The sequence below is a fragment of the Cinclus cinclus genome, chromosome 26 (genome assembly GCF_963662255.1).
Source record: "Cinclus cinclus chromosome 26, bCinCin1.1, whole genome shotgun sequence".
In the NCBI taxonomy this organism is placed as follows: Eukaryota; Metazoa; Chordata; class Aves; order Passeriformes; family Cinclidae; genus Cinclus; species Cinclus cinclus.
This window is the reverse complement of record NC_085071.1, coordinates 6,791,714-6,818,624: the sequence shown is the minus strand read 5'-3', so window position 1 is coordinate 6,818,624 and position 26,911 is coordinate 6,791,714. Positions and strand designations below refer to the sequence as shown.

General features: G+C 50.5%; 1 protein-coding gene across 1 annotated transcript in view; it reads right to left on the bottom strand.

The window, feature by feature from the left end:
- Positions 1-17,327: 17,327 nt before the first annotated feature.
- RPS6KA1 (ribosomal protein S6 kinase A1) overlaps positions 17,328-26,911 on the bottom strand; it is a 30,527-nt gene continuing 20,943 nt past the window's right edge. The window contains exons 5-23 of the mRNA XM_062508982.1: positions 26,600-26,681; positions 26,241-26,321; positions 25,575-25,654; positions 24,890-24,996; positions 24,295-24,332; positions 24,045-24,187; positions 23,441-23,511; positions 23,129-23,217; positions 22,859-22,923; positions 22,448-22,550; positions 21,863-21,990; positions 21,300-21,425; positions 20,768-20,857; positions 20,188-20,346; positions 19,817-19,978; positions 19,448-19,524; positions 19,221-19,338; positions 18,676-18,813; positions 17,328-18,442 (exon numbers count right to left, since the gene is read on the bottom strand). Of these exons, the coding sequence (XP_062364966.1) occupies positions 18,320-18,442; positions 18,676-18,813; positions 19,221-19,338; positions 19,448-19,524; positions 19,817-19,978; positions 20,188-20,346; positions 20,768-20,857; positions 21,300-21,425; positions 21,863-21,990; positions 22,448-22,550; positions 22,859-22,923; positions 23,129-23,217; positions 23,441-23,511; positions 24,045-24,187; positions 24,295-24,332; positions 24,890-24,996; positions 25,575-25,654; positions 26,241-26,321; positions 26,600-26,681 (1,980 nt within the window). The 3' untranslated portion in view covers positions 17,328-18,319. The remainder of the gene's footprint in view (positions 18,443-18,675; positions 18,814-19,220; positions 19,339-19,447; positions 19,525-19,816; positions 19,979-20,187; positions 20,347-20,767; positions 20,858-21,299; positions 21,426-21,862; positions 21,991-22,447; positions 22,551-22,858; positions 22,924-23,128; positions 23,218-23,440; positions 23,512-24,044; positions 24,188-24,294; positions 24,333-24,889; positions 24,997-25,574; positions 25,655-26,240; positions 26,322-26,599; positions 26,682-26,911) is intronic.

Here is a 26,911-nt window from a genome sequence, read left to right as displayed (position 1 = left end):
AACTGCTGAATTCCAAAGAAAGAGTTTCTAGAGAAGATGCTGTTCTTTAATAACAACCTGAACTTTTGTCAGTAATAAAACTCTCCTAAATTAATTCAGTAATAGACCCTTTGGATAAATACTGCACAGAATTTTGGTTACAAATTCATTCAAGGTATTTGAAGGTCTTTATTCAGTTGCTTCCCATTCACTTAAAGTGTCTGCACAAAATGGGTGAATTCTAATTTGCTTTGTTCTCCCAGAACTTTTTAATTAAATTTTAAGAAAATCGTGTAGAACAACATTGCATGAAATATGGTCACTACATTTCAGAGATGAGCAAAACATAAGGTAGCAGATGGTATGAAGAGGATATATGTGAAGAAATGTAAATAGCAGGGAACCTCACCAAATCAAAGATGCCAGGCAGAACTGAGAGCACTGCAAGACCCCTGGGAGAGCTGAGGAGATGAAGCAGCCCCAGCTCAAAGGTATCAGCCTGTCCTTGCTCAGAAATGACACTCCACCAACAGGAAGCTCTCACCTTGTAGAGGGACCCCCCCCAAAACTGAGGGAGGTGAGATTGTTGTGAAGGGTTCTTGGGTGAATATGGGGGAAGTGGAGGGAAACAAGGACAGGTGCCAACAAACGTGTTTATCAAACACTCTTGGAATGGAAAAGATACCAACTCTTCAGAAGTGCAATGAAGGCATTATAAAGGAGCTAACAGTAGGAAATAACCTTATATTGAACACAAAGGAGATGAATTGTCTAAGTTAGGCAGGAGACCAAGCAAAGAGAAGCTTGGTGTCATCAGAAGAGTTGTGAGCAGCAGAAACAGGGTGAATCTGGGGTTGGGAGGGGATGTCAGCTGTGTGTGACCATTGTTTGGTCCAGGACCTGCACTCCAGGTCTCTGAGCTGCTGTGGCTGCACTGATTGTCCCCTGGGAGCCACCTCTGTCTGCCACGACAGAGCCAAAGAAATTCGTGTGTGGATTGTGCCATATCTGTGGGTCAGAGCAGAGCTTGGGTGAACACCAAGCAGCTCTTTCTAACCTGATATAAAAATGCATCAGTACCAGACCAATACTGTTCAAGAGAAGCCACCAAATACCAGAGGATGTTTAAGGGTGAAGGGAGGCACACTTGAGGGGCAGGGCCCAGCTGAAAACTGCAAACTCATCTGAAGGAATAGCTGGGAAATGGTGACCATTCTACTCATCTGTATTTCAAATAGTTGGGAAGCACATTCCCACAGCAGAACTCCACAAACCTCATGGAGCCTAAATCACAACTATTCCCATTTTGTATCTCCTTCTGCCCCATTTGTCTGGGTGATTTATGAGGTGAGCTCTGGCTCTGCAAGGCTTCTCTCCTTCTGAATGGAGGAACAATTCAGATAAGGAACAAATCTCTTCTGAGTGAATAGAGGAAACTGGACTTAACTGCACTAAGGTATTCATTGTACATCTAGGCCAGAGGAAGCTTAGCACTTCTAATACATATAAAACTGCAGAGAGCTACTAAGAAGAGAAGAAACCAAACAAAACAGATTCACAAGTTCCTTAATAATTTAAATTAAGCCACTAAAGTAACAGGAAAGAAAGAGCAACAGATATCTATCAACTCCAGCTGCTGATTCCAGCCACCCACAGGAACTGAGGAGCAGTTGGCTCTGTGTCCCCTCAGGCTGAGGGGCAGCTAAATTGTAATCACATCACCTCACAGGGGCAGGGCTCTCATGGCTGTTCATTCCATAAAGTGTCCTGAGGTTCCTTGTCGTGGAAGACATTGGATATAATTACAGGCAAAACAAAAAAAAAACCAAAAAATCTCACAGGCCTGGTCCTGAGCAAGGAGCTTCAGCAACTCAGCAGCTCAGGGGATCATCAGCTCTTTGTAGACAGGAGCCCAATGCTAAGAGAAAAACTGCAAGAAATAAATCTCTGTGGTACGCCCCTGACTTACCAGTTCAGAAAAGACCATGTGCAGAATTCCTGAAAGGCAACGAAACCACAGAATTAAATTTTTAAGTGCAAACCCCAATATTAAGTCCTCCATTTGCAATTGTTGGTGGTGAATCTATCTACTCCAGATGGGAAGAGGTCACTCTCTCCTTTTTCCAGGGCAAGTCTATGAATAATTTGAGTGATTAAAGCTCAAATCAGGTGTGAAAATGAAAGACCAGCAAAGCACATGGAAAAGAAACCACCCTCACAAAGAGACTCACTCAGCTTTCATTCTGGAATCAGGAAAGGCCCCTTCCACTTCTGTCCTGCCACAAAATACAGGTGAGCTCGTACATTTTTTCCTGAAGAGTTGTCACTTTTAAAGGCACATTGAAATCTTATTTTTACTTTTTAGGTCTCCCTTCCTGTATTGGAGATGACCTAAATTTTGAGCTGAAGCACTCACAGCATCCTCGCTTGGAATAGAAAACAACAGCAAAAAAACATCAGGCTGTGAAAAGAGGCAAAATAATAGGAGGGAAAATTACAGTGAAGTCCTCCCTGAATAAGAGGAGGTCACAAATGCTGCAGAAATAGAAGCTGAAGTGGTGCTATCCTGAGCCAGGGGACACAAAGTGGTTGCATTTGCAGCCCAGGCAGAGGCCAGGTGGGCAGGATGTGAACTGAAGCAGTTCTGGGAATACCCAAGAGCTCTCAGCATGCCCTGCAAACACCACTGTGCTCCCGCTGCAAGAAATGGCACAGACACCAGAACCCAAGAGCTCCTGTCACCAAAAAAACCCTGCAAAAACTCCAATGCTTTCTAGGAGTGCTCAAGTGGAATCTGACAGCTACAGCAAGGGGTGGAGGCAATATTTTAAAAGTTAAATAGAAAAACCTATGAGAACACATATGGAGCCCAATGATCAGCAGTAGAGACCGCCGAGCATCCATGCAGCTCATCATTAACCAAACAAACCCCAAAATGTACTTGCAGATACACTGATTTTGCTTTATTTTATCATCTTAAACAGCCAACAGAAAACTAAGGTTATAATCTGTGCCTTTTTAAAATTCCATTCAACAGATGTGCATAAGCAGACTTGAGCCAAATTTCAGCTCCCCAAAAGGATATTCAGCCTGAGAACTTTTACAAATGGATGATAAAGTCCCGCTTTTCCCCTTGTAATCATTGCTTTTCTGAGACACCAAATCCTCTCTTAGCCTCATTACAAGTTCCCACCAGCATAAAATGTATTTTTCATTTCCATTTCCTATAGTATTGTTTTCCAAAAATGGCATCTCCCAGCACAAGACAACTCTCCTTCACTCCTTTTTTATGTCACCTCCTCGATACTAAAGGATTGTCTCAGTGACAAGGCTCTGTTCTTCTAAAAAGATGAAAAAAATCTGAGTGTTACTAATAAATATTTACTTAACGTAAAGAAAAGGGAATTCAACAGTTAAGGATGAAAATTACAGGGGGAAAAAAAAAAAGGTGTTTGGAAAAGCAAGGCTATAAGAAGTTCAGTGCTGTTTATGAGAACAACTGCTCAATGGCTCCTTCTGGGACACAGCAAGATGACTTCTTTAAAAGTACGGTCTAGAAATACCCCCAAATCACTGAAATTATAAGTCACCCGAGTATTTCAGCTGCAATACAAAATTAAGAAATATCAGGACACATAATGAAAATGGTGGAATGAAACCAGCATTGCACTGACTCGTCTGTGTTAAAAGGGGAAGGGGGGGCTGGAGTGAAAGGTTTTATTTTTACTTAATTACTCTCAGTGCTCCCTGGGGACTCCTTCCAAAGCGTATTTTGTATTTGGACCTAAATGCAAGCAGGATTCAGCCTTGATCTTATTCCTTATGACAATATGTGTCTTAAATTAGAAGTCCCACAACTGAATGTTGACACCACTGCTGGTTCCTCCAGCACCTCGGAGTCTCTCCTGTGTTATCAAATCCATTAACCCAGGAAGCAGTGAGAACAGACTGTTCGAAATTTTAAAATATCCATCCACAAAATAATACTTTGTGACCTCATAGCATCTTTCATCCATTTCTATGTGTGTGGAAACAGGAAGTCTCAAAATACTTAAAAAAAAAAATCAACAAACCCACCTAACTTCAAGGTATTCTGCAATGATAACATATTAATTGAGTGAGCATCCACCTGTGATGCAATTTAAGAGTCTCCTACTGCAGCATTTCACACATATTCAATCCACCTTCTGGTTACAGCGTGCAAGTTTATGGTATGTAGAAGGAACAGCAGAGCTGGTTAAAGATTTTCTCTTGCTTCACATACCCTGCAAGCTTCTCATTAACTCATACATGACTTTAATCAGTGCTGAAGCACACACTTCCTTCAGCATACAGCAGGACTGTGCTGGGGAAAAAAAAAACCCTCCATAAAATATTATTGTAAGCATGAATTAATAAAGAGAAGGGCAACGTTTTCCTAAAGTGGCTGCTGATTTTCCTCTCTAAAGGGTTAAACCGACCTTCTCTGATCCAGAAGAGGTAATAAAATAGAACTTTAAGGACAAAAATGGAGCACTTCAAGAGATTATTATGAAGAGCCACATTCAAGAAGACAAAACCTTATTCTTAAAGCACAGATGCTTCTGAAACAAGAGATCGCACGTTTTTAACAGCACATTGCAAACCGCTTATAATGAATAAGCAAAACGAGGGGAATCGGGGTGGTTTGGTTTTTTTTTTTCCTTTTTCCTTGGAGCTCAGAGGGAAGGGGCATTCATGGATGTGGCAGCAGAGCCAGCTCTGCACTTCTGCAGGGCTGCGGAGCTGGTGCTGGTCGGTGTGTGGGGGGGGAGAAAACAGAGTAAAGCCTGAGAAAAACCCATCAGAGCTCCTGTCCTCCCCTTCCAGCGTTAATGGGAGGGATACGAGTCCATGGGAGCTGCAGTGGGGGATGGTGCTGGCGGAGGGGGTGGGGAGAACCGAGCGAGGCCTTACAACCATCAGCAGCTCTTGTTCTTGCTCTTTTCAGCCTTAGCAGGAGGATGTGAAGCTCATGCAGCCGGCAGCGGGATGGGGCGAGGGGGGGGGTGCAAACCCGCGCAGGATCATAGTTTAGCTTTTTGTCCCCTCTCCACAGGGTTAATAGGAGGACACGAGTGTCACCGGGATAAGGGCAGGGCCGGGGGGCGGGGGGGGGCACGGCCGCGATCGCAGCTCCCCGCAGGGCTCCCGGCAGCGTGTGCGGGGCTTTGTGGGGTCCCGTGCGAAGTCACCACACCCGCGGGCGAGCTGCTAGAGAGGGGGGGGAAACACGGGGCAAACTTCCCTCAAAGCGGCGGCTCCGCTTATCCAGCACGCGGTGCCCCGCGGGGTGGGGCGAGCCCCGGCCTTATCTGCGGGGCGCAGGGAGCGCGGCAGGGAGGGAGAGCCAGCCCAGGTGCGCTGGCAGAGGGAAGGGGGGCGCAGGCGGCCCCGCGGCCGGTCTGAGGGCGCTCCCACACGGGGCTGAGGCGCGGCCCCGGCCCCAAACCAGGGGAAAGTTTCCCCAAACTTTGACGCGGGGGTCCCGTCCCTCCCTCAGCCGCCCCCTCACGGCTCTTTCCCCCCCCCCGCCCCCCGTTCCCTCAGCGGCTGTTCCCTCCCCCGCCGCAGGGGGAGGGGGGCGCTGTTCCCGGCTCCGCGCCGCGTTTTCCCGCTCACCCCCCGCTCCCCGCGCCTCCTCACTCCTCCGCGTCTCCGGATCCCTCCGCCGCAGCCGGCGCTGGGGCTTTTTCACCTCCCCCACCCCCATCGCTTCATCCCGATTGTCGCACCCGAAGGTGCGGGAGGATGCGGGAAGGGAAACGCTTCTCCCACCCCATTCCTGTAACGGTGTCCCGGCTCAGGGGCCGCCGGACGGAGCCTTTTGCCAAGCGAGCGAGAGGAGGTGGTTGGGACTACTTGGCGCTCCTGCCACGGCCTCGGCGGAAGGAGCGCGCTTGATCGAGTGACTGCGGTGCTGCGGCTCTCCTCAGCGCTTCCTGGAAACTCCCGCTTAGGAGCGAGGGGGGGCGGGAGCGAAAGAGTCCCAGGCCGGGAACGGGAGGGGGGGGGCAGGGCACAGCCCCGTGCCCGGACGGCCCCCGAGCCCGCTGACACCCCTCAGGCCGACCCTCGCCCCTCTTCCTGTGCACATGGAGCAGGGAGAAGTAAAGGATAAACTCCCTCGTAACCGCCGTGCGGGGTGGTGGGGGCTGAACCCCTTTTTCCCTCACAATCCAGAAGGTGAAAGGGCAGAACTCCTGTTTTCCCCTCGCAACCTGGGGTCTGGAAGAACAGACCCTCCCTTTCCCCTCACAACCTGGGGTCTGGAAGAGCAGACCCCCATTTTTTCCCTCACAAGCCTCACCCCTCTGCCCCTAAAACTGAGGGGTGGGGAGCGGCGGAACGCAACGGGGTGGGATGGAGGGGAAAGAGCCCGGCATGGCCGGGGGACAGGGGGAAGAGACCCCCCCAAAAAGAGCCCCTTTTCCCCCCAGTTCCTTGGGATGGGGGCGATCCCTGGATCCGGGGGGCTGTGAGCGGGCTGAGGCGATGCGGGGGAGGGGAGGCCAGGCTGGTAAATGCAAAACGCTGGTACAGAAGCGTTTTAGCACAATCGGGCTGGAAAGCTCCGACTGCAACGGGCTGAGAACAAAAAAAAAAAAAAAAAAAAAAAAAAAAAAAAAAAAAAAAAAAAAAAAAAAAAAAAATCCGTGAAAAGGCTCCTTTGCTGCCCTCTGCCTGCCGAGGCTGCGGGGGAGCCCGGCCGCCTCCGACGCTGGGGAAGGGCTGACATTGCGTGAGTAAGAAAACGGAGGAATCGGAGCCAGTTCGCACACCTGTGGTGCTTCCACAGAATCAGTTAGGTTGGAAAAGACCTCTGAGATCACTGAGTCCAGCCTTTCCTGGCTCTGGATGCACTGAGTTATCCTTTTCCTCCACGGTTGGACGTGCTCCTGTTCACCTCACTTCCAAACAACTTCAGCAGAGGGTAAAGCTCCTTCCCGTTAGACTAGGCTGAAGGATGTCTCCAAGCCGAGAGGCTTTTGGGGTCTGCACTTTAATACTTGAATTATTTAATGACACAACAGTACAAATACACATGCAAGGCACAGGGGGGGAAAACAAGTGGAAGAACCCAGAGGGTAGAGCGAGTGTGCTGATAAATGCCTGTGATACACAAACCCAGTAAATACCGTGTGGTTCATTAGATACGGGCTGGAGCGACCCTGCCCTGCAGTTAAAGGCCCCTCACTTCTCTGCCTTCTCCAGACTGCTGCTTTGTACCAGCTCCTCTCTCCAGCTCTGCCGGTTCCCACTTTGCCACCCTTTATACGTGGAGCTGTTGATCCTCTCTGGTGTTACAATGCAACTCTTTGACGACAAAAGCCCCTTCCTCCACCGAATCCACAAGTTTCAGGGATGCTGGGACTACACAGGAAAGGCAAGGCAACATGTAATGAAATTATGTGGAAGAGAAAGATCCATTAGAGCAAGGAGATACCCGTAAATCCTGTTAGCAGCCAAGCATTTCCATAGAAATTTCCTGGTTCTAGATGCCCAGCAACTTTCCTATGCTTCCCTTTCCTTAACACCATTCCTAAATCCCTACGTGGCTTCATTTACAAACCGAAACCCCAAATATAAATGGAGGGGGGAGGATCTCTTTGAAGTGCCTCTCCTTGGGTTTTAGCTCTAAATTCCATAGTTCAGGGTCTACTGGAAAGGGCAGCTCCAGCTCTTGGACCAGGAATCATCTCTTGGCTTTAGACTCCTCCAGCACCTCTCAGTTAAAGATGAGCTGTGTTCATATCTTTTAGTTATGTACTCTTTGTTGTACTTTTATTCCCTTGCTCTTTGTACCCCAGTCAGTGCAGAACAGCTTGTAAATACATGGATTTATTCTGTCAGCCTCACGCTGCTTCCCTTAAACATCAAAATATTAGAACACAAAAGCTCCCCAATTACTCATCAGCAGATCGGTGACTTTACACACAGGCAGCTTTCTCTGCAGTAAATTAAAACAACTCCTTCAAAAAATTTGGGCTGAGATGGATTGCTTCCAGATTCCCAAGAACTGTGAGGGACAATGTGCCCAACACTGGGATCCTCAGAGTGGCTGCGAAAGGTAAAGATACACCTTGAGAAATCTTGGGTCTTGCAATTAAGTCCAGATTAATTATTCTGGATGAATTTTGTTCAGTTAATTATGTTAATTGCCTGCCTGGCAGACTATTTAGAATTTGAAACCATTTAATGACTGGTACCTAAAGATTTTGCAGTTGGGAATGATTTTTTGTTAACAGATCCAATACAAATCCCTGTCCAGCTTCCCAGTTGTGTTGGCTCCCCAGTGCCAGCGTCAGTCCTGCTTGGTTTGCAATTGTGCTTTAAGTGTTTCCCAGATCCAGGGCAGTATTTACACCTGCGTTTTTAATGTTCTGGCTGTCAGCATTTCGTATTTCTAAAGTTATTCCAGTAACTCAACCCTAAGCAGCCATTCTGCTGAATCCAGACTAGCAGAATCCAGTAAAAAAAAAAGGTGTTAGTTTTATAAAGCTGAGCACATTTTAACCAGGGAAGGCTGAGTTTATGGGCCTGGAGTACCTGGGACTCTGCATCTGAATTGATATCACTGAAAGGCACTGCAGGAGACTCGGCTTCTTAGCTTCCCAGCCTTCTGCCAGGTCTCTGCCAGAGGATGAGGGAAGTTTACAGGAGCTTCCCAAGTGGGAAAGGAAAAAAAAGTGATTTAAACGGCGCAGTTGTGAATCAGAGGGTGAGGAGACCTTGTCATGTGAAGGGAATCCCACTGTTAAGGACAGAAATGCTCCTGTGCCTCTGTGCTCAAGCAGCGACGCTGCTGCCCAGTCACAGCTCCCACGTGGAGAGGTGGAGATTCCTCGCAGATTATCCAGCCAAAGCAAACACGCTGCAGGAGCCAGGTAGCTGCTTTTGGAGGAGGAGGATGTTTCTAACACGCTCCTCAGCCCTCCACATGACCTGCCTGGCATCCAGCAAGGCTGAGTTAGTCCCAAGGCCAAGGGAGTAAAATGCAGGTAGGAGACAGAGGTGTCTCCTCTCCATGGCTGACAGGAGAGAGCACGAGACAGCACAGAACTTTCCATGGCGTCATGCTGGTTTTTCATCAAACACCCATTAGTACAATTGTTTTCTTTGCTTTTGACAAATCAGTTGAAGCCCACACACATCCTGCAGGATACATTACACCTGCAGGATACATTACACTGGGGGCTTGAGCCTCTTTCATTTCCCAAACAGCTCTGTCACCCCGTTAGTGATCACCTACCAAAGCACTCCACTGCACATCCCTCATGACACAATCATTCCCAATATTTATACCCTTTGTAATGAAGGGAAGATACACTGACGGATGAGCCAGATACAGCAGAAACATCAACAGAAGTGGCTGAACTTGAGTCACATTTTCTGATACTGTCGAGCTGCCCTCTTACAAATCTTTGTGCTGTTCTCCTGGCCTCAACAGATTTAGAATGGTATTTGAAAGACCGCTGATGACACCATTCAGTAGCTGGCAAGACAAAGAATTCATGGATGGAGTTAATAAGGGAGATAAAAGCAGTCTGTGCCCCAAACCCAACATTTTCATAGTGCACGTGGGCTGGTTGTGTGAGCCAGATGCAGAGAGCTCCAGGGATGCTACGCCGCAATTCTACAATCCTAATTCTTGCGCATTTAAGGCTGTATCTGATTAGGCATTTCTGTATTTTCTGAGTATGTAATTATCTAGCACAGTACATGCGAGTCATGGAGCAGACCCAGTTGGGAGCAGAGCACTGGGAAGGGGAGAAAAGGTCTGTACGTGGGTGGGTGGGTTTGTCCGTGTCGGTGATTGCAGCAACCGGGGAGTAGAGTGTGGAGAAAAGCCTTTCCTGGAAAGAAACTGAGGTGAAATCCCGGCTTTGTGCTTCGAGCAGTTATCACCTCCCTCTAGACCACAAAGGAGGCGATAACTGGATCCCAGATCCTTGTCGGATCCTATTAGGAAGAAATTCTTTACTCAGAAGGCGGAGAGGCCCTGGCGCAGGGTGCCCAGAGCAGCTTTGGCCGCCCCTGGATCCCTGGCAGTGCCCAAGGCCAGGCTGGACAGGGCTTGGAGCAGCCTGGGACAGTGGGAGGTGTCCCTGCCGTGGCAGGGGGTGGGATGGGCTTTAAGGTCCCTTCCCACCCAAACCCCTCCGTGATCCAGAGCACCCCCTTGGGTACAGTCCCAAGCAGGTGACAGCTGAAGAAATAGAAGTTTTAGGCTTCTCAGAGTTGAAGAATTAAGGAAATCCAAGTGTCCTTGCTGTAAGTGCAAGGTAAATTATTCATTCTCTCTCCCCCTTCTTTCCTCCCTCTAGTTCAGTTTTTCTTTTCATGCTTTAATCGTTTTGACACCAAGCTGTACAAAAGTAATTTAAAATTAACATGACTGACACTTGGTAGATAGCAGGACCCAGTGCAGGGCTCCACCTTCTACTGGGAACTGCGGAGAGGGGCTCTGGATTGGCTGCAGGACCTGAGGCAGCTGATGGGGACTAAGGAAAAACACGGCAAACAATTAATTTGCTAATTTAGTTTTCTGTTTAATTTGAGACCAGAAAATTGTCAGGCACTCATCAGCCCACGAGCAAGGCTGAGTGGACTCAGGGCAGTGCTGCGCTACTGGCAGCAAGGAGGGGATGTGTTTGATTAGCCAGCAAAGCAATTTCTGCTGCGGTACCAGTGGCATTTCACAGCGTGTCTGAGCTCTGAGGTTCTGCCGTGCAGCTTTTGTGTCAGCTCTCCCCAGTCCGGTGCATTTTGCACATCTGACAGCGGCCTTTTTTCACTGGGAAGGAGGTGATGTGGACACGTGTGCTGCACAACAGCAGGGTAAAGTCGCTTCAAACACAGAAGGCACCAGAGCCCGTCACTAACCCCGTACTTCCCCACGGTCAGCCAGAATGCTGACAGGGATAACTCTGCACACCGTGAGCATAATGGACCTGGATGGGGACTAATGTCCTTTGATGGGGAAAGAAATGCTCTAATTTGATTTCCTCCCTTCAGCTGCCAAGTGTGTAATTTCAGATCTGCGCAGAGCGGGCCCTTTACGCTCGGGTTTGGGCCTATTTTTGATTGATTAAATTGAATTGTATCTATTTATTTCACGCATCCAATTCAGGATTTCACTAGCGGCTCGTCAGAGCGAGAACGTGCACATTTATCAGGAGTGAGAACTCAGCACAGCCCTCAATTTCCTCTGCTGCCTTAGCCGGGGTTTGGTGCTGTGCGGGCGAGTGGGTGTGCGAGGAGCTGGGAACGTGTGAAATCAAGGCGTTGGTTGCCAGCAGAGGGAGCGTGGGGCACGGCCGGGTTCAGCGGGGAGTCAGGAGCCTGGAAACGGGACCGGCTCCCGAGGAAGCATCACGCAGCTCTGATAAAAACTGCTGGAACATCAGCACGATTTATTTCCTTAATCCAAATGAACCGAGAGATGGGATCTCGTTTGCAAATCTGGGACCTTCTTGGCCTCCCTAATTCACAGATTCCCTGTTCCCGTCTAAGTGATGCTCCCGGGAAGCCCAAGTCACTAGATGGTACTGTTGCTGTTCAATATTGACGCCTCCGCGGGCCAGCTCCTTGGGAAATTCGCATTTCTGTCGGGAGGGAAGGACGGCGGTGGAATTTGTGAGGGAGTCGTGAGCGAGGAGCCGGGGAGAAGAAGTAGGTCAGAACTGCTTCCTGGGATTGGGCTGTGGAAGAGGGATTGCAGGGGGTGGCAAAGATCTTGTCAGGGCTGGCTTGCTCCCAGGTTTGCTGCCCAGAGGGGCACGGAGTCAGGCCCTCAGGTAAACTCTGGAAAAGCTGGGTTTTGGTCAGCCTCACTCGTGGTTAAGCCCAAGCAGAAGGATGAGCCCTCTGGCCACAGCCTGGGGAAGTTTTGTCACTCTCTGACCTCAGGGCATACAGAGTCACCTCCTGGCAGGAGGCAGCACAGCAAATCATAGAATCGCGGGAAAGCTGGTTTGGCTTGGAAGGAGCTAAAGCTCATCTGGTTCCACCCCTGCCATGGGCAGAGACACCTTCCACTGTCCCAGGTAGCTCCAAGCCCCGTCCAGCCTGGCCTTGCACACTGCCAGGGATCTCCAGCTCTCCCTAAAAGCCATCCTGCAGTGAGGGACTGATCACACAAATTCCTGGAGCGCTCTGAAATCCCCCCAAGCTCTCCAATGACATCATTGCCTGGGTCCCATCCCCGTTAGGAGGTCAGCAGGCTCTCCCTGGCCAGGGTAACAAACAGGTTATTGTGCTCTGTGCTGCAAACAAACCCCAGCCCTCCCGGCTCCAGCCCCAGTGGAGAGCAGAGGAGCTGCTGCCTGCCCGGCCTGCGCTCGAGTTTCTGCTAGAGGAGAAAGTCAGGCCAATTAAATCAGGCAGCATTGAATCTCTAATTGACATAAATGAGACAGACAGACAGCTGGGAAGACTGGGAGGAGGGGAGGGAAAGGGGAGCAGGTGCCCTGGATGAGAAAGAGATGGAAATACACCCTAATAGTACCACAGCTTTCCTTATTCTGTGTGTTTACATTAGCCAGCAACATCATGGAAAGTGTCTTAGCCCCTGCTGGAGAGAAATTAGTGAAATAGATACAAGTTACAATCATTGTGGGGCTGATTAGAATGTTCTTAAAGATCTCCAAACAAACCCAAAGAAAAAAAAATACCCTCAAAAAGGCGTTTGAATGTGTGTAGTTAAATTAAGAAATCTGTTTTTTCCCATGCAGTTTGAACATGAGGTCTTGCAGCTGAACAATTACAAAATCATTTAAAATCATATTTGTTTAATTTTCCACATCTGAGCAGTTCTTGCCCAGGTATTTCCCCCTCTCCTTTTACCAGGGAGTGCTCTTTTGTGTTTAGCAGGCCTTTCAAACACTGATTTATACAGAAATAAGTTAATTAAATTCATACATTTCAGAAGGATGAGGCATAAAGAGGAGGAACTCACCCAGATCCCACCCAGCACTGCAGAAGGAACCAGAATTACCAGCCCTTGCTCTGCCTCGCCCAGGGTGTGCCCTGATGGAAACAAACTGTAGGACATTTTCTCCAAACACACCTCTGCTGCTGCCCAGGTGAGATGCGAAGGTGAGAAAGCATTCCCAAGTGGATGCATGTACCAGGGAGGGGGAAATACAGTTCTGTGGTGCTGGTGAATCCTCCAGTAGCACAGCAGAGCAGCAGTTGAGGATAATCTCTTACAAACTAACCCATATCTTAGTTTTAAAATAATCAAGATTTGCACATTGTGGTGTAAGAACCAGAAATGTTTTTCATTTACATTTCCAGAAACTTTTGAGATCTCTTCCCGAATATTTCAACACATTCTCCTTCCCCATTTTCCCAGCTGGGATAATTTTTTGCCAGCACAGACAATTCTTCTCGGTATCCATGGGAATTGCCTCCATAATTAGACGTGCACCCAGTGCACAGATCAGAGCGCTCCAACCCAGCAGCTGGAACTAGGAGGCAGGTCTGATTAAATCTGCTCTGCCACGAGGAGAAAAGCCAGCTTTAATGAAACATCACAGGACTCCCTACCCCGTCTTTAAACAGGCAGGAAAAGGGACTCCAGGATTACTTTGAGAGTGGCTGCTCGTGGTGTGCTCACAATTCACAGAGCAGAAAGCGAGCTCTGAGTGATCCAGGGCCTTGAGACTGGGGATCTGCCTCATTAAAAAGGAGCTGATTGCCAGCAGCTTATTAAAGGGGCTCACAGTCTGCCTTCAGACAGCAGAGAAGGCTGGAGGGGTCAGCAGGTGGAGGTTTTCTCCTTAGACAGTTTCTCCTCAAGCCAGTGAAATCAGGGTCAGCTTCTGGAGGAGCAGCTTCTCTGGGTTTCCTACCCTGCCCAGGAGTGATGGTTTGTGTGGATCCACCAAAAGACAGAGCCAGCCAGCAGCTCTTTTTTTTTTTTTTTTTTATTGAATCCCAGAAGGGTTTGGGCTAGAAGGACCTTAAAGCCCACTCAGTCCCACCCCCTGCCATGGGCAGGGGCACCTCTCACTGTCCCAGGCTGGTCCAAGCCCTGTCCCACCTGGCCTTGGACACTTCCAGGGATGGGGCAGCCACATCTGCTCTGGATTTTCATGGGAAGTAACTGATTTCTATTCCTGCACACCCGGTTCTGCAGGTACAGTGTGCTGTTCAGGAAAGGGAGCTGGTGAAAGAGGCAGATGGTCGGATAGAAATTATTAATCCCATACAAGTTTTTATCTTTAGTTGCTGCCTCCACTTGGTGTCACAAACCCCACAACTCCTGGGGGCTTCCCCTTTTTAGAAACAGAGCTGGGAGTTGGGGTGGAGCAGACATATTAAAATTCCGAGTGGTTTGGTGGGTGGGAAAAAAAGAGACTTTTAACAAATACACCGGGGCTGGGGGATCAAACAGGGCTCTGGTCTAGACAGAGCTGCACTCCCTGCCTGCCTCAGAAGTTCATACCACACCAGCTGACAGAATTTAGCATCTTGTTTCCCTAACATGATTAAAATGCAGCTCTGTGTCCTGGGGTACTGACAGCCCCTCAGATCCCTCTGCATTCCAAGCCACGTTTCCATTTCCAGTGCTGGAGTGGCTCCCTTTGGAAGCGTGGCCCTGCGGACGAGCGGTGCTCAGGATCCCAGCAATGCAGGCATTGCTTTAGCTGGGGTTTGAACTCAGCCCTTGCTGTAATTCTATGATTTGAATATCATTTTCACAACCCTCGCAAGCAGCAGATGAATGAGAGATTCCTGGCTTTGAGTCAAAAGCTGCAGTAATTAAATGTTTATAAAACACTTTAAGCAAGCGAAGTGCTGTTATAGACAAGGAACCAACAGATCTGGCAGATTGGAGCCGGATTTTAAGGCACACCAGCAAACAGAGCCCATTTCCCCCACTACATCTCTCTTTTAGAGCTGCAAGCAGAGGGTTATGGAGGCCATCACCAGGTTCCTTTTATTATAACCAGAATAAGTGAAATCAGAATCACTTTCTTTCCTGTGAATATGTGTAATTCAGAAGTTTCCCCCTCTGTCAGAACTCTCCAAGCAAAGGGCCAGCTTGCTGTTCAGCTCGGGAAGGAACTACCCCGTGGGAAACAGAAATTGCTGCTACTTCTGATCTCTCACATAAAACTGGAGAGCTTCCACCTGTTACAGGTTTCTAACACCATCTGCTGTTTAAAAGGAAGATGGCATTGGAGCTCAGCAGCACCCAGAGCTTGTTTGATAAACCAGGCGCGACACCAGAGGATCTGGAATGTTTCTGTAATTGCCACAATTCCTTTTTCCCCTTATTTCAAGCCCTGAACATATTTTGACTTGATCTTCATTATGACGTGAATTATTTCTTCTCTAGAGGAAGCAGAGTCCCAGTGAGCAGCAGCTGAATGTCAGGTCCACAGTGCTTCAGTTTTCATTCCCAGCCATGGGGCTGTATCATTTCAGCACCAACACAAATTTCAGGCAGTGTCACTCTCTCCAAAGCCTGGCCCAAAGAACCGACTTAGAATATTTTCTTGGGAGAGGGCCATGGTCTCCCTGGGGTATGAGGAGCTCCAAGCGAATCATTCTTTCTATTAAAAATAAAAATATTGACCTTTTTCTGGCTTACACTGCTGCCTGTAGGGTAGAATAAACACTCTAACCAAAGATTCTTCTGCTGCTTCCTAATTGAAAGAGACACAAACTTTTGTCCCAGAAAAAAAAACAACAGAACCCAGGAGCTCATTACACATTTAAAACGAAGGGTTCACAACTACTGCTCTTAGTTTTGGTTGCAGATGTTTGTAATAGCAATTTTTTCTAAAACAAAAATACTTTTCTCCAAAGGGGTCCCTGGCCGTTCACCCTGAAACATGCAGGGGTTCAGACAAAAACCACCCAAAATCTCAAAATCTAACACCAAGCAGAGGTCGCAGCTCTGGGATTCTTCTCCAGCCTGATCTCATCAGCCCAGTTACGGCATCGCCCCCCACCCCTCGCATTTCTCACCCCCTCCACACATCATTTAAAGTCAGTGGCTCCTTTTGTGAGCTGTCGGCTCCTCACCCGAGCACTTTCCCCGCACTTCGACAAAAGAGACCTTTTACATGTCAATTTATTTTCAGACAAGCATATCTGAAAGGGAGTTTCCCTCCGGAGTGGAATTAGTATTAATGGCAGGTGTTCAGTGGCACACAAAGGGAGGGAGGCTGAGCCGAGGCACTAAGACAGCTTGATGTTTTAATAACCAGAGGCAAGGAATGGAGTGGCAGCGGACCTGCGGCTTCCCCGGCGTGACTGAAGGTTTTATTCAGAGCCCCCGTGTACTGCCGAAAGAAGATCTTGAAATATTTTAAATGTTTTCTTTGCCTTGAAAGAGGGATTAAATTGTTGAATATTCCATGAAAGCGCAGCATCCAGCCCACATCCCGTGGAACTCACTCCAGTCCCGGAGTACTTCCGAAGCCTCCCGCGACCTCGGGAAGCGGCTGTGGCCACCACCAGGAGCTGGTGGCACCCAGGAGGCCTCCAGCTGCACAATTCCCCATCCACCGGTGCCGAGAGAGGCTGAAAAGAGAATTCCATGGACTAACTCAAAGGTGGGAACTTGGAGAGGGATTTGCATGAAAGTTTAAAAAGTTAAAACCACAGGTCAGTTGCTCAGTGATGTTTCACTATGAAAGAGAAGATGATTGCTGGGAAAGCTGCTGGCCTTGAGTTTGAAACTGAATCTTGATGGGAATATTTCCCAGGCCAAAAGACATTTATTGATGCCCTGGTGAATTTGACACAGGTCAGCAAGGGAAAGGCACAGCTACACATTGGGAAGAAGGGAATCATCCTCTCAGCTGGGTCAGCCACTTACAACAGAGAAATGGCTGATTTATGCCCCAAAATAGGAAAATTTAACCTGTATTATACAGAAACAGTATTATATAGAACTGATCAATATTATTTTCGGGCTCCTTGACTTTGGATCAATATGCTCTTTCTGCACAGCTTCTTTCCAGGTATTCATACCTGAACCAACAGAAGTAGCTTTCCTTGTAATGATGTCCTTATGTGTGGAAGTTAAATCCATTTTTGCCCCTTTTAAAACCAAGACAATGTTCTTTATTTCTAGCACAGTTTGTCTCCAAGTGTTGGACCTGTAAGCACGGAATGTCCTGAGAGTTAGAAATTCCCGGTTCCTGTTGGTTTTTGCCTCATTCCAGGACTGGTTCTGCTCATCTCCCACTGAGAGAAGGTAGAGAGAGGCTGCCCTAAGCAGCACTGCTGGTTTTCAAGGCCTGATCAAAAGCTTTGCAGCTTTTCCAGAAGGCACACAAGGAGCACTGTCCCTGCATAGCACGAGGAACAACTTGGGAAGGACCAGGAAACGCCTGGGGTCGCTGGTTCTGCAGCTCAGTCAGTAACAGGAGGCCCCTGAATAACGTTTATTGTACGAGTCAGAAAGAAACCCTGAGTTACTGGCTGGAGAACAAAGTTAAATTAAAAAAATCAAGGGTGTTTGGTTCAGAGGTTCCTACTGAGGGGAAGGAAAACCCCAAATGGTAAAAGCAGCAGCCAGAGCCAGCCCAAAGCCTCAGCTTTGCCAGGAGGAAGATCTGCTGTCACCCCCCCCCTGCAGAGGTGACAAACTCCCCAGTGATGGGACAACACAGAGATGGGAGGGCAGAGGGAAGGAGCGAGCCAAACCTGGGAGGTGTCCTGGCCTGCTCAGCATCTACGGGAGGACTTGGAAAAAAACGTGGTTTATTTTGTTCAGAGATCTGAGTTGCTGGCTGGGCTGGGGGAGCACAGGAGAGAGGGAGAAATGGAGGCTGCAAAATCCACCTTACATGGAACATACACACAGGAATTGGGGGGCAGGGAGATCCTTCCTTCTGGACATGAGTGCTGCTGGCTGGGAGGCTGCAGGGCTGGCTTTGGGAAATGCATCCAAAGGTCTGAGGGAGGAAAAGCCCCAAAGCCTAAACACCAGATGTGACACAGTCTTCCAGCTGCTGTGGTGCTGGAGAGGATCAGTTCCAAGAAGTGCTGTAGGGACAACAAATACCTGGCCCTACACAGGGAAGGGTGAATCAGAGCTGCTTTTTAGTGCCACGTAACATTAGCTATACATTCTAGTTCTCATATACACAAGATGGATTTCTTTAAAAATCGACAATTTACACGTCAAAAAAGTTTTACAGTGAAGTTCTCTCAGCAAGGAGGAGCCAGTCTTTCAGGAGCAGGAAGGCACTTGGCCTTTGAGAACAAGTCCCCAGGGGAGCCCCTGTGCAGACCCTGTCCCCCTCTTCCATAGGTGTGAAAATCCAGGTTGTTCCTGCACCGTGGGGCCTCACAAGGTGGTGGAGGGGAGCTTCTTCACCCTCCTCTGTGCCAGGACAGAGGACTCGATGGGCTTCAGCTGAGGGCTTGGCTTGGAGCTGTTCAGTGCTGAGTATGTGGCAGCCATGGCACCCTGGAGAGAGGCACAGAGGAGTCACTCAGGTGCAGGAGGGGACCAGAGCAGCCACACCCAAAAACAGAGCCAGAAGCATCTTTCTTATCTCTTTAAGTCTCCTTCCTGCACTGACATGCAGTTAAAGAATCTCCCCTTTCTTTTTTCCCAAAAACCCCAGCTTGTCTGTACTGCCTGCCCTGGCTCACACCTCTCTGAACTTCCATCCTGCTTTCCCTCTCCAGATTTTGTACCTTTACAAGCTGAATGTCCTGGTGATTGAGCTGGCTCTGGGGTAAACTGTCCTTCTGGGTAATCCAAGGATGCTGCAGGACCTGCTTGGCTGTGAGACGCTGGTGAGGATCTACGTGGAGCATCTTTGATACCAGATCCTACAGGTAGCATTTGGAAAGTCAGACTTTAGAAGAGTTCATAATTTAAATGCAAAAAAAAAAAAAAACAAACCAAAAAAACCCCACCTGTGTACACCCCCAGATTAGGATTTAAATGCAGAGGCCAAGTTTAAAGTCCCCAGACATCAATGTCTTTTTGTATGAAACATGTTTTTGGCAGGCCTGGGGGGTATAACACAGCAAACCACACAAGGGTCAAGGACTAGATTGGTTTTCCATGCAAATATCCACAGCCAGAGCTAAAATAAAGCTGCTGTGAGGGACATGTGTGGGGCAGAAGCTGCAGTGCTGGTTTTCTCCTCTCTCTTGTGTCTCCCTCCCCAGCCTGCTCTGAATTTGCCTCACAGCAACCCCAACCCGAGTGTAACGCAAACTTCAAACCCTACCTTGGCCATGTCAGAAATAGTGTCCCAATTGCCCCCACTGATGGAGAACTTGCCCCCTCCTATTCGTGCCAGGATGTCTTCTGGAGTGTCACTGGGACCATTTGCAAAGGGAGTGCAGCTGGGGAGAGAGGAGAGAGCCCTGGATTTACTGACCCAGGCAGGAGGAGACACAGCTGTCCCCACAGAGCACACTGGGGCAGGGGTCACAGCCCCAGCCACTGCCTCACCCTGCCAGCATCGTGTACAGCAGGACCCCCAGGCTCCAGATGTCACAGCCCTCGTCGTAGCCTTGGCGTTTCAGGACCTGAGCAAAGAAAAAAGTCTTTGGTTCCTGTTGTTTGGCTCATTTCAGAAGAGGGGCTTGACCTGGGCGCAGTCCACATGCAAAGCTTCCAGATCTGGACAGAATAGCAAAGTCTGGGACTAAAAGATCATGATTCAAAGAGATTCATTACTACAAGTGGTATTTCTGTAATTGCTTCTTCCAGGGCAGGCTGGAGATGGGAACAGGGCAGACCCACTGTGGTGAGTGGGAGCACAGGTTAGGGGAGGGACAAGGGGACTGCTGGAGGGTCTCAGGTCAGTAAGGTGCTCACCTCAGGTGCCACGAAGTTTGCTGTGTAACAGGGGGTCATGAGGAGCCCGTTCTCAGCCCTGAGCTGCTTGGCAAAGCCAAAGTCACAAATGCGGATGCTCTCGGGGTTCCCTGATTTATCCACGTACAGGATATTGCTGGGCTTCAGGTCCCTGTGAACCACCTGTGGAGCCAAGAGAGGGCTGTGCTCGTAGATAAAGGTCTGAAAGCTGCCTGAGGTCACTCATCCCCTGCTCCGGGCCCACAGCTGCTTTGCCAACAGGACAACACCAGCAAGAAATAATTGTGATGGGCAGAGTTACTCCCTGGAGGAGAGGGAGCGCAGTGTAATGCTAGGGAGCTTCCCAGGGAAACAGTGGTGATCACACTCACCCCTTGGGAATGCAGATACTCCACTGTTTTACAGATCATGTGCAGGACTGAACTGGCTTCTCTCTCTGAGAAAAATTTCTGCCTGAGGATTTTATCCAGCAGCTCCCCTCCCCTCATGAGCTCGGTCACCAGGTACACGTACTTCCCATCATCATACACCTGCCAAAGAAATCATGGTGGGGTAATCCAAATGTACTTCCAGAGCTTTCCCTTTGTACTTCCATCACCAGGGAGCAGACAGGGATCAACAGAGGTGGTTCTGGGGATGCTTCCCCAGCCCAGAGTCATGGAATATCCCAACCTGGAAGGGACCCACAGGGAGCATCGATCCAGCTCCTGGCCCTGTCCAGACACCCCAACAATCCCACCTTGGCATCCCTGGGAGCTTTGTCCAAGAGCTCCTGGAGCTCTGGCAGCCTCAGGGCCGTGCCCATTCCCTGGAGAGCCTGGGCAGTGCCCAGCACCCTCTGGGAAGAGCCTTCTCCTGACAGGGAAACAGCAACACGTGGAGCTGGGGCTGGACTCTGCCCCTGGCACTTCCTGAACCAAAGCACAGGGAAGTCTCTCAAGCCACACTCACGTCTTTCAGGGTGATGATGTTTGGGTGCTGCCCGTACCGCAGCAGGATCTCAATCTCCTCAGAAGGGTCTCGCTTGCTCTTGTCAATCACCTGCAAGAGCAGGGACACACTGTAGCCACCACGGATGGGGAAGGGGCCAGGACAAAGCACAGGAGCCCTGCAGACTTGTAAGTTGTTTCATCAGTTCTGTGTCCCCAACCCACAACATTTTGTGTCTTTTGTTAAGACCTGATGTAGCCACAGATTTGCACAGGAAGATGAGATGCTCTCCCTGCTCTGAGGGAGGAGGACACTGCTTGCCTGCTATTCCTAGGTACCTGCAATGCAGCACAGAAATTGTCCTTTTTACGTCCTAGATGAGCCTAAAATTCATCCAGTCCCACCCCTGCCATGAGCAGGGACACCTTCCCCTATCCCAGGCTGCTCCAAGCCCCGTCCAGCCTGGCCTTGGACACTTGCAGGGATGGGGCAGGCACAGCTGCTCTGTAGCAAGATGTGCCAGGGAGCTCAGTTGGGAGGGCAGATCCCAGACCTTGACTGCGTACTCCATGTTGGTGGCCTTGTGGATGCAGCGCCTGCAGACGGAGTAGGAGCCCACGCCGATGGCCTCCTTCACCACGTAGCCATCACTGAACTGCAAGTTCTTGCCATGCAGCTGCTGCCAGGGCACAAAGGAGAGCTGAGCTGGGAGGGTGCAGGGAAGGGTTTGTGCAATGTCACGAGTTAACTGCAGCACAGAGAGCTGTCAGACTGTGCTGCATCCCACAGCTTCCCCTCCCGTGGGGAGCAGGATGAGAGCAGGACAAGGCAGATATAGGTCAGTGGGCCAACACTGCCTGCACCGAGCACGGTGCCTTTGCCTTTGGTTACCCAGCCCATGGGCATTACAAACCCCCTGCCAGCACAGATCCACCTGGGGACAGGAAAGCCACAGCCCCACGTTGCCCTGACAGCCTGTCCACAATGAGACAGTCAGTGGTGATGAAAGAACAGGAGGCAAGAATTCCAAAGAGAACTCCAGGTGCTGCAGAGGTCCCGCAGACCTGCAGCATCCCTGCACCCTCAAAGAGCTGCTCCTCTGTCCCCATTCCTTACCTGCACAACTGAATTCAGGGGTGGCTGAGCAGGTTTCACTTTGCCATCCTCCATTAACCCGGTTGCCACGAAACTGAAGCCTCGGAAGAGCTGATGGGCTTCTGCACTCGGGGGGACACCTGGGGAATCTGCAGCAGGAGTTGAGAGACAGCTCAAGAAGGGCCTGAGGAGCAGAATCCTCCCCTTCACTCCCAGGAGCTATAGCTCCTGTAATTTATTCAAGACAGGAGCCACAGCAGCAGCACTGAGCTTACCCCTAAAATCCCACAGAGAATTGTGGAATTGTCTCGCTTGGAAAAACCTTCTAAGATCAGTGAGTCCAACAATTCTCCCAGCACTGCCAATGTCCCCAAGTGCCACATTCACATGGCTTTTAAACCCCTGAAGGGATGGTGACTCCACCACTGCCCTGAGCAGCTTGTGCCAGGGAGTGACAACCCTTTTGGGAGAAGGAATTTCCCTGATATCCAACCTAAACCTTCCCTGTGCAGAAACCTCATCCTGCTGGTCCTGGATACTCCCTGGTGTGAAGTCACAGAGTGACATCTCACCGGAAACTTGGGCTTTGCCTCAAGTCATACAAACCTTTTGGTGTCCGTGACGTGAATTCTGTGTCAAAATAAAAGGTGTCATCTGGCTGGCCCACTGCAGGCTTGAAAGGGGGCTTGATTTCCCTGCGGTACAGCTTCTGCAAAACACACAAAACCCAAAAAACAGCTGCAAAACCAGCTTGGATGTGCTCCCACAGCACCCTCTTCCAAAGGGTGCAAAGGCTGCTGAGGAATGAGGGCCAGGAAGAGATGTTGTGAAACTCTGTGTCTTAGCATGTTGCTACAGCTCGGTGAGGTGACAGGCAGCCCAGGTATGAGACAGTTACACACAGAGAATTTTGGCTTTGGAAAGTTTATTGGAATGGATGGGGACAGGGGCTGTTCCTGCTGCCAGAACTGTTACTGGTGCTGAGTGGTGCAGAAATTTGCTCTTTCTGGTACTCACATTCCAGTCGATGGTGGAGTAGAAAGGGTGACGCTTGATCTCCTCTGCCCCATCTGGCCCAGACCCTGCAAGAGACACCAAAGGTCCTGTTCTGCTGAACCCCCAACAGAGCAAAGGGGACAGGCAGGGAGGCAGCAGAGCCAGATGTCACAGAGAACCTGTCTGGGATAACCCAAGGGCCCTGAACCAGCACGCTGCTGACCCAGGGGGTGTGAGAGGCCCCCGTACGGCATCAGGGGCATTCAGAAACCAAAAAAAAAATGCTCTTACCTAATCTGTTGGCTGGATTCCTTTTGAAAAGGGCTCGCAGGAGGCTCTGAGCCTCAGTGCTCAGGAACTGTGGCATGCCCAGTTTTGCTCTGGGAAGGAAGTTATGCAATCAGCTGTAGGTTTGAAGAAGTCAACCCACAAGGCAACTGCAGCACCTCCACCCCCAATACACACAATCATCTCTCTGGCATTTACACTGCACCCTCTAAACCGATGGCTGATATGGCACCACTTGCCAAATAATGCCACAAAGTTGCGAGAGCCCCCACTTGCAACACCCCTCCTGTGCAGACAGGAGAGAGAAACTCTTACTTGAGGATGAGGGTCATGGTGTCCTTACGGTCCTTCCCCTGGAAGGGCAGTGACCCCGTGAGCATTTCAAACTGGGAGGGAAAGAGAAGAAGGGGGATCATGTCTGAACAAGGCTTGGGATTGCACAGGTCCAGCTGCCCGTCCTGTTGTGAGGGGTCCCAGGGCTGGCTCTGACAGAGCTCGCAGGCACGGCGCGTTCCCAGCAGCAGCCTGGCTCTCGGGGCTTGCACGGGAACGTGTCCAGGAGTGCCTGCTCCTGCCGGAGCCCTGGGATCCAGCAGCTGCCAGACGGGGGCACCAGATCTGCACCGACAGCGATGGCCCGGCACTGGGGCGGACACGGACACAAGATACACCCCACACGCACCCCACAGAGATCCCCACGCATCCCACGGCCCCCTGACACCCCAGCACCCGCTGGCAGAGCAGCCTCGAGGGACCAGCGCTCCTGCTGGAGGCCTGGACAGCCCCTGAGGGAGCTCTTTGGGGGCTGTGGGGAGCCCTCCCCACCCTCAGTAGACCTGGAGGACACACAGACACAGAGCCGTGTCTGGTGCTCCAGAGTGGGGGCAGCTGCCATTCGCAGTCCTGGAGGGGTACCCACCATGAGGACCCCATAGGACCACCAGTCAGCGCTGTGTGAGTGGCCCTGGCGATTCACCACCTCCGGAGCCATGTACTCCACAGTCCCACAGAAGGAGTAGGCTTTCTTCTCGTGGTCTATAGCTTCCTTACTCAAGCCAAAATCTGCACAAGAGAAAGCTGTCAGCACACAGCCACTGCTCCAAACATTTCAAGGTCTGCACTTCAGGAACCAACCTTGCTGGAGCCCAAGGCTCTGTGGAGCCCCTTACCTGTGAGTTTGATGTGCCCCTCTTCATCCAAGAGGATGCTACAGCCGGAATGGAAAAACAAGTTGTTACTGTCTGTGGTAAGGGCTGGTGAGAACAAGTACAGCAAAGGATAGTCTGAGAACATCCTTTGGCTCCCAGAATCCAAAGGAAAAGTTACCTGTCCATTCTCCCAGTGCTTTAAGCTCCACGACCAAGACAGGAGTGGGACCAGGAGCAGCTCCCCCCTCTCCACACCCTCGGCTTCACAGTAACTCAATGGCCCCAGAGGTTACCACCCCTCTGACCCCCCAGGCAAGGATAACCATGCTGGGGTGGGCTCTGCAGAGCCCGGCCTGGCCCCTTCTCCCTCTGAAGGCTCCCAGCTGCCTAAAGCTGGAGCCTGGAGCCTGCCATGGGTCTCTGCTCAGCCCTGTGCACACACAGCTCCTGGCTGCAACCACTGATCTGAGGAGCAGCAGCCTGGATTGGCACCACCCCCTCCCCTCTGTCCAGCCCCGGGGCATCCTCCAGCCCCTCTGGAAGGCAGGAGCTGCTCCCTGACTCCAGGCTGGGCTGGATGTAGGGCTGGGATGCTGCCTCAGCTGCTCACACGTACTTCTCTGGCTTGAGGTCCCTGTAGATGATCCCCAGGCTGTGCAAGTGGTCGAGTCCCAGTGCCAGCTCTGCCAGGTAGAACTTCACGTCCTCCTCGGTGAACATGACCTACAGGCAGGGGGAGAAAGCAGAGAGAGCTGGGTTACAATGCCAGCAGCTCCCCTGCACCCAGGCAAGACCTTCCACATCGATGTTGCTCCCTCCTGCCCTTTCTAACTTTTCCAGACTTCGCCCGCTGTTCATGCTTTGGATCAGAATGGACCTTAATGGATCAGGTGCCACCCCTGCCATGGGCAGGAACTCCTCCCACTGTCCCACATTGCTCCAAACCCCAATGTCCAACCTGGCCTTGGACAGTGCCAGGGATCCAGGGACAGCAACAGTTGCTCTGGGCACCCTGTGCCAGGGCCTGCCCACCCTCACAGGGAACAATTTATTCCTTAATTCTAAAGAACAAGTTCTTGTTCTTTAGGAGATGCTCATCTGGGACCTGCCACCTGTGCTGCTGCTTTTCTGCTGGGGCACAGGGCTCCCACAACACCCTCTCCTGCTACCAGCTCTGGAGCAGCAGCAGGCTGGGGCCGTTTTCACCCTCTCAAGGACTGCAAGGGTCAGTCACTTCTCCAGGCCATAAGCAGAGATGAGCTGAGCCTCAGCAGCCCACCAAGATGCCAGAGCATACCCACCTCTTTGGAAAGCCGAGTGAAAAGGTCACCTCCTCTGAGGAAATCCAAGATGAGGTACAGCTTCCCCTCGGTCTGGAATGCTGAAACACAAGCCAGAGCAGGAATCAGAGCCCTGCACTGAGGGAAGGCTCCGTGGTGTTGGATTAATCACTTAAATCCCAGTGGCTCCAGCTGGGCACATGCCCTGCGTGGTTCAGCAGGTAGGGCTGATGGGATAAAGGAGATGGCCTCTCCCTGCTGCTGAAACAGGAGCTCCCCAGAGCACTCTGCCACTGCAGAAAATCCTCATTTTATGGGGGTCTGGTTCCCTTTCTGCCAGTGATAGCCTCCTGAAAGGGCTGTTTTCCCAGGAGAGGCACTGGTCACCTTAGAGGGAACAAAGCTGTCCTTGCCTTCCCCAGAGTCAGAGCATTAACCCTGCCAAACTGTAGCTTGGCTAGTTAGCTCTGCTTTCTCAGTTTCTCATGGTTTATTGTTTTAATCCCAGGGATTTGATGTTTAAACCTCTCCTGGCCCCTGCTTGGTTTCCCATTCCTTAGCTGAGCAGGCAGTGGGACCACAGATCCTTCCAGGAAAGTATTTGTGTTCAGGGAATTGCGTTTAAAGGCAACCAGAGTCTGCTGGAGCTGCAGCCCCTCTCCCAGCACCCCAGTGAGCTCCACTCACCGTAGTGCAGTTTCACCACAAAGGGATGGTTGACATCAGCCAAGATGTCCCTTTCTATCTTTGTCCTCAGTCGATCCCGCACTGTGGGAAGAGAGGAGCAGTTCAGACACAGGGAAAGTGTCCTGGGCAGTGTCCAGTGTCCAGCCCCATCCCAGCCTTAAACACCAAGCTACTTGAGCCAGGTATTTTCCCACCTCCATCATGATGCTCTTAGATGAAAGAAAAGGGAGGATGTTTTGCTGGGATAAAGATGCTTCTCCTTCACCCACCCCAGGGCCAGCAGTAACTGCTGTGACATTTCTCCAGTGCTCTGCAAGTCCCAGAGGATCAGAGCATGGCAGGAGGAGTCTCCTTCCTACCTTTCAGCGTTGCCTTCTTGAGCACTTTCATGGCATAGAGGTGGTTGCTGTCTGGGGGTGTTATTTTTCTCACCAGGAAAACCTGAGGCAGAAGAACGCCACATTCACCAAGTACTAAACACTGGCAGTAGGAGCTGGATGCTTCCCAAAGTGGCAAACCCCAGGTGTCCCTAAGAAGCTCAAGCTTTCCCATGGGCTTTCCAGGGAAGTGCTGTGTGTGGACTCCTCTCACCCCCGTTTCATGCTGCACTTTTCTCCTTTCCAGCCTTCTACACCTCCTGGCTGATGCCTGGGAGCTGTGACTGGAGGCAC